Source organism: Palaemon carinicauda, chromosome 31 (genome assembly GCF_036898095.1).
Source record: "Palaemon carinicauda isolate YSFRI2023 chromosome 31, ASM3689809v2, whole genome shotgun sequence".
Taxonomy (NCBI): Eukaryota; Metazoa; Arthropoda; class Malacostraca; order Decapoda; family Palaemonidae; genus Palaemon; species Palaemon carinicauda.
The window spans coordinates 24,861,245-24,871,244 of NC_090755.1; the positions used below are offsets into that span (position 1 = coordinate 24,861,245).

A 10,000-nucleotide genomic window follows, 5' to 3' on the forward strand; every position below is an offset into this window, starting at 1 on the left:
TCTGTCAAAACATCAGCAGTAATGAAAGCCCTTCAAAAACCAGTAATAGAAGAATCTTATGTTACAACACTTTATATCTATACATGAAGACAGCACTCCTAAAACTACTTAAAGACAGTGAGAAAATTCCGATTGAGAAAGGAGTTAGACGGGAAAACCCAATCTCTCCTAAATTATTCAAAACATGCCTAGAAGAAGTTTATAAGAATTTAGAGTAGGAAAATGTAGGAATTATTATTAATGGGGAATACCTTGTCAACTTAAGCTTTGCAGATGACATAGTTTTGTTTAGTGAATCATGTGAAGAATTACAAAAGATAAGATTTGAATAGAGAAAGCAGTAATATAGAACTATAAATGAAAAAGAGTAAAACGAAGATAATGTTCAATGAAAATGCAGAGACAACAAATAAGAGTTACTGAAGAACCTCTACAGATTGTTAATGAATATATATATATATATATATATATATATATATATATATATATATATATATATATATATATATATATATATATATATATATACTTAGGACAGACAGTAAATGTTACCCCAGGACACGAGACTGAAATTAAAATAAGGATAAGCATGGGATGGAGAGCATTTGGTAAACAAAAGGAGCTTATGAAATGTAAAATGCCACTTTCTCTTAAAGGAAAAATATTTAATGAGATGGTTCTACCAGTATTAACATAGGGATCAGAAACTTGGAGCCTTACTAAAGCTTTAGAACATAACCTACTTACAACTCAAACACTTTTGAAAAGAATGATGATGGGAATAAAACTAAGATACAGAAAAAGAGCAACATGAATACGAGAGCAAATTAAGTAGAGGATATTCGTACAACTTGTAAGAAAAAGAAATGGGCATGGGCATGACAATAGATGGACATTAAGAATAAAAGAATTGGTCCCTAGAGATTGTAAAAGAAGCAGAGGAAGGAAGAGAAGACGATGGATCAATGAACTAAGGAAGTTTGCGGGCGTGGACTGGTACAGAAAGACCATAAAAAAAAGCGCAAGTGGAAGGCGATGTCAGAGACTTTTGTTCTGCAATGGACTAGTAACGGCGGATGATGATGATGATACTAATCTATCTATCTATCTCTATCTATCTATCTATATATTTATGTATATATATTGTGTGTTTTTGTTTATGCATCATATCTATGAGTAATGATTTGAAATGTGTTAGGTGATCTTTGTTTCTGGTAGATGTTTCACCGGGACAGTTAAAGTAATAATTTTACATCATTATCTTGCAATTCATATAAACTCAACCCTGTTTTAATCTAACCCACAAATGTTTCTTTTTTTCAGACTGTCCCGTCTTGAAGAATGAACTTGGCTCAACCTCTCATTTAGATCACCACCAAGAGTTTTGTTGTTAGTGAGAAATCCTTGAAGATTGAAAAAAAATTACTTCTGCCATTATACTGACTCAGATTGACTCATGATTTTCTGTGAGTTCTTCTTCTCTCCTTTTCATGAAGGATGAGTAAGATGGAAGGCTGTGGCATGAGAAAGCTTCTAACGTCTCCTCTTTTGGGAAGAGGAAAACGAACGGTATTTAGTGAGCGTTCAGCTTTATTTTTGGCTCGGAAATGATGATGCAAGCACGAAATGAGTAGGTGTGGGAATGGAGCCGAATCTGGGGCGTGAAAGCAAAACTAACTTTCATATATAAAGAGATAAAAGCAAAGTTGAATTTTTGAAGGAAGTGTGTTTATAAGATTTGATTATACATGTTGTAGAGCAGATTAAAATGAAGGTAAAATTCTAATAATGAAATAGACAAATACAAGTGACCTTTTCATTTCTATTTGGGAAACTCCTAGAAATATACTATTAGGAACTAAAATAGTATGGAATAAAATTAGTTGCATGGAAATATAAAAATAAGACAATTTTTTATACTCTGGCAGATTGAAATTTGGTTTAAAAAAGACATTTTATGTGAAGGGAACAATAAAAACATAATTTATTTGAAGTCTTGTGTTAAAACTGGAACAGTAATACGGAATGTGATTTTGAAAAAAAAAATAAATGTTTGGTTTAATGATAAAATGAGTATATTCTTAATCTCGTAACTTTGGTAAACATGAAGGACAAAGTCAACATGAAAAACTGCTGTTTGGTTAAAGTGAATCCATTAAGAATGAAAATTGCAAGTTTCGATTCTTGCATATAAAACACAGAAGTGTGAACATTTTTTTTTTTAGTTCAACGAGAGATATCGATCGATGTCTCGTAGAAAAGGGAAGAAAATACCAGACATAAAAAAATTGAGATTGTTTGTGTGTTTCCCAGCTGGCATTTATTACATTCCTTCTTGAAAAGAACGGTGACGTGCACTGGAATATTATAGTTGATCTCATAGACCTTGGAAGTATTGAGTCTGGCGGTATGTGGCATCGGATCATTTGAAAAAAGAAAAAAAAAAAAAGACTGCGTGATAACTCCCTTTGTAGTAAGTTACAAATTACTAAAATAATTTCGCTTTTTGCAATTAATTTTCTCCTTTCTTTTAATGTTTTGATATATTAGATATAAAGTTTTTTTGTTTTTATTTGACTAATTGAAATTTTGTTTTATATGTATAAGTAGTTTCATTTTTGATTTACTAACCTTTTCTTTCGCTCTATATCTACCACTTTTTTTTTTTTTTTTTTTTGTCTTATTGCCCTTTTTCTTAATATTAACTGAAGAGCATACATTTTCAGAATTTATCGTTACTCATTTATTCATAAAATATTTTATATATATATTTTTGCCTTCTTCATTTTACTCATATGCTAAGTAATTAGTTAGAATGCCTGAATATCTGAATAATTCTCTCTCTCTCTCTCTCTCTCTCTCTCTCTCTCTCTCTCTCTCTCTCTCTCTCTCTCTCTCTCTCTCTAGGAGCTATTATGAATTCCTTTTTAATACGTTTGCTTTCATTCCTTTTTTATATCATTTTATGCAAACAGCACGGTGTCGAGTTCAGATTCTGGGTTCATCCATAAATATTATAATATTTTCTATCATTTTAATGGGTTTTATTGCATGATAATTTATGAAAATTTGAGTTTTATGTTTTCATCTCATTGATAAGTAATTTTCTTTTTTATTTTCCCAACCATTTTTTAGCTTTGAATTTAATATAATTTAAATAATCTATTCGCTTTTTTTTCTGGTGCTACGAAAATTCGCTTCAGGAAAACATGGTCCCTGAATTTCGGCCTCAGAAAATTGGGGCCCAGGCAATTTTTCAAATTGGTATTCGGTTATTTCGCTTGATATGTAGTATTTTTGCGAAAACTATGGAGTCCCTCCAAATCTCCGGCGTTAAAAAAAAAAAAAAGGACTTTGAGAAGAATGTTCTGTTCAAAGGAACAATTTTTGACTGACATAATGTACATATGGAAACTGGGATGCACAGAAATTCAAAGATTAAAAGATAAGACTGATTTTATTTTGACAAAAAGAAAACTTTTCTCAAAATTGGGTCGCCTTATAATCGCATTTCACGTCCAGGTTGACTTCGAACATGCAATTCGTAACAGCTGGGACCATAACTTTCCTGGAATCACTAGTGTACGTTGTTTATTTCATTTTCGTGGGACTGTTCATAGGAAATAATGTCAACTTGGATATAAAGTTTGATATAGTACCGGTGATTTCGTTGCCACTAAAATAAAAATGTTCTGTTCACTGCCATTTTTACCACCAGAATTAGTAAATGATACTTATGAAGATCTCTGCGAAGACGAATCAACTGCAATAGATTTTATAAGGTATTACGAGATGAGACGAAGACGGCAGACCAGAAGAGCCTTTTGTATCCAGTTAATTTCTGAAATGTTTGCAGTCGAGTAATTCAGGAATTACCTCTGGTAACAATGCTATTGAAGGTTTTCCCTCAGCATTGCTCACATCGCTAACAAGCAAGCATTCAAACATCTGGAAACTTATTGATGTTCTTCCAAAAGAAGAATCCCTAGACCAAAATCATTCATGCTTATCAAAGAGGAGATATTTCTCAGAAAAAAACTAAAATAACAGTCGATAGAGACGCGGATAAAAAATACCTTGTCCAGTCTTATGATCGTAGCGATAAATAAACTTCACATTCTAATATTTTTATTAATATATTCTTTAATTTTATTTATTCATTCTTATCAGCTGAATAAGTTTTCTTGAAGTGTACTGATATAGTCTGGGATCAAATATTTTCGTGACCGGATTTCCTCGTACCCAGTTAGCCTAATTGCTCGCGTGGTCTCCTATAGAAGGTAATATTATGAATATATTTTTTCTTTTATTTACATTAACTTTTTTATAGAATCACTTCTATTTTGTTTTTGATTAATTCTAATTATTATTCAAATTAAAGTTTTCATGGTCAGTTTACATATATTTTCCGGGACCGATTTTATGGGGCCAAATTTTATGGCTTGAAAGTTCCGGGGACCGAGTTTTCTTGGACCAAATTTTCTGGGATCGAATGTTCCGGAGCCGAATTTTCTGGTAACTATTTTTTTTTTTATATGATGTATTTTTACTTTCTATATTCTTAGTTTTCTACTTTTGCAGATAAGGTTGATTCCTGACCTTAATGCTTTAAGGTTTTCATAAAGGGTTCTCTATTCAGTTTCCCGTGTTTTCACATTTTTATTTGATAATTATTTTTGGGGGAGAGAGATCAGTTATGTTTATAGTTCTTGGATTTTTATCAACATTTCATTCATTTCCACAATAAGCTGCCATTATACTTCCATTAATTTTGGGGGAAATTGATTAGTTGTTCTAATTTGAACAAGTGTCATATTTAATGTTGTAAATGCTTCCCGGTGCAACTGCTTCAAAAGTATCGCAAAATCCAGGAATTAAGTTTGATGGGTTTTTCTGTATTCAAGTTTGTATATTTAAAAATTTTTATTTTAAGGATATTTCTCATATTGTTTCTCGTAAATTAAATCACTCCATTAATATGTTTTATCTAATTTTGTAAATTTAAAAAAAGAATCTTTAAGTAGCTAACTTTTTAATCTAATAACATTTCATATTTATGCAATACTCAATGTAATCGGTGAAATTACAAAAGTTTAAACTTGCAGCAAAAGTTTTCATATTGAATAGGCTAATATAGGTATCTTTTATAAGTTTATTTATGTTACTGTTCCTATAATATTTTATTTGAATTGTTCATTACCCCTCTTGTAATTTATCTATTTCCTTGTTTCCTCTCTTCACATGGTTATTTTCCCCTGTTGTAGCCCTTAGGCTTATAGTATCCTGCTTTTCCAGCTATGGTTGTAGCTTAGGTAGTAGTAATAATAATAATAATAATAATAATAATAATAATAATAATAATAATAATAATAATAATAATAATATTATTGTTGTTGTTATTGTTTTTGTTATTATTAATGATCATGATAATAACTATATAACTATAACTAAACTATAACTATAACAATAATCTATAATTATTATTATAAAAGATATTATTAACGATATCATTACTATTAACGCTAATAATATCAATGACGATTTCATTATCAATAACGATAATGTCACTCAAACCCATCCTTACCCATCCTCAGGTCCACCTCAGCATCACCATCCACATCTTCGCCCATCCCCGCCATTGCCGCTGCATCCCCAACCTCTCCTGACTCCTATCCAGGATGAGGATGGAGGGAAACGACGACATCCTCAGCGTGGCCCAGAGGCGCAAGGCAGGGCGGCGCGGCAACGGGAATCCTCCCTTCCCAGGGGAACGCGTCATTCGCATCGACAACTTCACTTCCGGGCCTACGACTCCCGTCCCGAAACCACCGTCTCCCTTGGTAGGTGGAGTTTTTTTTTTCTCTCTCTCTCTCTCTCTCTCTCTCTCACAGGTTACATCATTATATTGAAGAATGCAATGAAATTGAACGTTTTAGAAGAGAAATTAAAACTCTGTCATTCCATGTTATTCTTGGCCATTTCTTGGATCCTAGGGTGTTTTTGGAAGTTAAGAAATATTACCCAAATTTTGCAAATGCTTCCTAGCTTGCCATATTATTATTATTATTATTATTATTATTATTATTATTATTATTATTATTATTATTATTATTATTATTATTATCATTTATTATTATTATTATTATTATTATTATAGTTGTCATTATCATTATTATTGTTATTATTAATGTCATTATTGTTATTATTTGTCTAAGTAAAGGGAATAATATCTGTTAAGGCAAACTTTCCGATGCAAGCCTGCTAGGGGGTGCGCCATTTGTGTTCTGCTGTATACGTGTACATGCACTGTATATATACATTGTATGTATGTATAATATTGAACGCAATAAAGTTATTAAATCAATCTCTCTCTCTCTCTCTCTCTCTCTCTCTCTCTCTCTCTCTCTCTCTCTCTCTCTCTCTCTCTCTCTCTCTCTGGTATTGACAAGTTATTAGTAAAATGATCTCTTAAACGGATTATATTATCCTGTAAAATTTTGTATTCACTAAATGTATTTTTGGAAAAAAAAAATTATACTCAAAATAGCTATAAAATGGCATGTTTAGTTTTTTAAAAAAAGACCTTAAGTAGTTGAATGAAAAGTGGTAATTTTGTCATCAAAAAGGAAGGTAAATGCTCTTGTTATGCTAAATTTACATAAAAGAATTTTATATAGTTTTTAAACCCGTATTACGTTTTGGGGAACATACTCTACATAACTTTTGATTCCTTATTGGTGAAGTTCGAAATTACAGATAATTGTGGTTTTGAAGTCACTTTAAGAGTATGAACTGGTATTTGAATTTGAATGTTACTATACTTGTACCGGCTCGACTCAACTGATCTCTTTAATCAGCGTGATATATCGTGAACTTGGTTAATTTCATGGAGGGCTGTTAAACAGATTGTACATAGTAGGGATAACAGTTATCTTCTAAACTTATATTGTTTCAGAACCCTTTTTATAGCAAAGTATCTTTCAATTCAAATCCCCTTGGTATCAGTATATATTTACTGATCGATTTTAAGATCACAATAGTTTCTGTTCGTGATCTGCTGAAGTAATGTGTGGAATGTAAATGTTAAACTGTCTTGGATTGAAGTGTTCCAACGGTAACTTAGTAACGTTGTTTGCGATAGGAAACGGAGTTTTGTACACAGCAAGCATTTTGAAATTACGATTTGCACACAACTGCGCAGTGTACTGTTAGAACACATTCTGGAAAACATAAGGTGAAACTGAATTGAACGTAAGAATCAAAAATTTCAAACGTCAGTAAATTGTCAGCAAGTGCCTGGAAATTGCGTGTTTTGCTTGTAGACTTTGTAAATCATTTTGTTTCTTATTGAATGTGATAACCACTTTTCATTCAGTTTCTATTGTGTCCTAAGAAAATCTTCAGAAACCTTCGAAATGGATTTCATGTATTTAAATAAGCTTATAGGTCTGTTTTGCCATCAGGATTGCTTATTTCTACATTTTTATTTGGACCTTATCTGAAGACATTTTTAATCATTGACTTGCCTCTAGGTATATATTAAGTGCAAAATCTCTTAATGAAAAGTAATTTGTGTCATTTTCGTTACATCTTTATAGCAACGTTAATCCATCAATTGTTGTAAGAAGGGATGATTTCAGTTTCTTCTTGAAACCATCTGTGCTACGGGTCAGTGCTTTGTGTTTACAGTAAATGTGTATGTGCAACGAATATCGGCGAGAGGAGACTAAATGCGACCGGTTTCAAGTTACTGTAGCCATGACATGATTGTGGGCTCTAGATCTTTCCCTTATACGGACCTTAAAGCAGTTTTGCCAGGATTGATAAAGGAAAGGGTGTCTGGCTTCATGAGAATAGATTCTTGTCATAACGTCAGCCGGGCAAGCCCAAGCACAGCAATGGCCTTCCCAGTAAACAGCCCAAATTCTCGGTACTGAGCTTGGATCGATTTGCTGCCTGGCGAATGCTAGGCAAACATGTTTATTAATCCTGGGGTTTGCTTGGTGTGATTATAGCTCGGTGATGGTCGCTCATAGATTAACAGTCATCGTCTAATGATTTTTAGAGAACTTTTTTTTTTTTTTTTTTTTTTTTTTTTTTTTTTTTTTTTTTTTCTTTTTTTTTTTTTTTTGCTGGCTCGCGTTGAACGACAATCGGTACTCGTTAGGATCATTGTTGCTTCTCAATAGTCGGTCGGAAGGAGGGTGAAAACAATTTTAGTAGTAAAAGATTACTGGAATTGTGTCATAGGTTCTAATCCGAGTAACAAGACTGGATCCTTGCGGAGGAAGTTGCCAAACATCCATCGATGTGGCAGCTTTCTATTTCCAAATACAAGAACCACTGAGTAAAGGAAAAAGTCAAGGCAGATGTCGCAGCCAAAGTTGGAAAACCAGGTGAGTTTGAATCTAATTTACAGCTTTCGTAATGCATCTCTTAATTGGTAGGATAATTATGTATTTACAATGTGCTCATCTGTATTAAAAAAAAAGAAAAAAACTGGAATTTGATTCAGACTTTGCATCTGCCTAGATGATTCGTTAATATCTTGTACTTGAAGATATTTGAGGAACAACCTCTTCTTTCGAAGCTACTTTAGTTATATAACCTTCACGTGGTACTGTCTTTTCTAAATTCGCATTGTCACAGGTTCTCTAAGCTAAATTTCGCTGCTTAAATTTCTGAAAATAGTAATTAATCTCATGAAGGAACTGAAGTGAAAAGTAAAATTACATCATGACGGATAGTTACCATTTGTGTGGATCTTTGGAGGGAAGAAGAAAAAAGTGGAAAATATATGAATTTTGTGTGAGGTTCTACCTCAAGAAGTGTGTGTGTATAGACGTTAGCATCAACTATGATGTAGAAAATTTGAAATGACTGCCACGTATCTCTGGATGAAGGCCAAAATAACCAAGATGAACATATTAAAAATGTAGAAAGAACTAAAGAAGAAAGACTTCAGTATAGGTAAAAATGAAGGGAGAATCGCTGAATTGGAGAAAACGTCGCTGTGTTTGCCACGAATTTAGCAAATTCCAACCAGACTACGGATCCGTAAACAAATGATGTTACTAAGAAGGTAGGTAATCTAACGAGGCATATGGATTCAATTGAGTTAACGCTTCAAACAGCGATTGCCCTAAATATTGAAAAAAGGACATACGCTGACAAAGTTGTGGGAAGAAACTTACTGGCAACTGAATTAAGTAAAGCATCAGCTACAACCACTGACAGAAAAAAAAAATGAGGTGGAATAAGAACTTAATATACTAATTCTTAATACGAGGTCAACTTTAAATAGATATGTTTACAGTTACTAGCAACCAGAAAGTTCCTTATTAACAACGCTTTTCTAGGAACATGGACATCAAAGAAACTAGAAAAAATGGGGCAGTTGTAAAGAAAGGTTGGGGGGTTGGGGGCGGGTGTGGTGAAGGGCGGATTGCTTTTCAGTGTCTGGCCCATGGACTTTTGGTTAAAATATTATATAAATAGAATTGAACTATATTCCAAAGGGTACTGTAAAAATACTTTCTGGAAGATTAGAAGAATTGGAGAAAGCTGAAGCATTGAAGGCATTCCAAAGCTGACAACGAAAGGGAAGTAACACCCTCCGAACAGATATATCAGTAGATTCTTCCGTTGAGGCGTCTATGAGCTTTACCAATGAAGACCGATAACTACATAATGGACCTTTGCCGAGTTTTTTTTTTTTTTTTTTTTTTTTTTTTTTTTTTTTTTTTTTTTTTTTTAGTTAACTTGCATAACTTTTACCCTAAACTATTTGTACCATTACAGTTTGATAGATTATTAAATAACTGTACAGTTTTTTATAACTTTTATCATTCCTCATCTCTAGCTCTTAAGATGAACGATCCCGTTAAAAGCTGACAAGTGTAGGCCTACAGAAACATAACTCGATAACCTTGTCAACTACCCCAAGGCGACTACCCCAAGGCGAGATTTCATAGTTCCAGCCTATCCGGTGTTGTAATGG

At 32.8% G+C, this 10,000-nt stretch overlaps 1 protein-coding gene across 4 annotated transcripts in view; it reads left to right on the forward strand.

Annotated features, from left to right (window-relative positions):
* The window catches only part of LOC137624357 (uncharacterized), a 292,607-nt gene that overhangs the window by 144,029 nt on the left and 138,578 nt on the right, over window positions 1-10,000 (forward strand). For 3 of the 4 annotated variants that reach the window (XM_068355051.1, XM_068355050.1, XM_068355054.1), the window contains exons 2-3: window positions 1,324-2,473; window positions 5,595-5,840. In XM_068355051.1, coding sequence (XP_068211152.1) covers window positions 5,679-5,840 — 162 coding nt within the window. In that variant the 5' untranslated portion in view covers window positions 1,324-2,473; window positions 5,595-5,678. The remainder of the gene's footprint in view (window positions 1-1,323; window positions 2,474-5,594; window positions 5,841-10,000) is intronic. The other variant, XM_068355053.1, reaches the window with a different exon arrangement.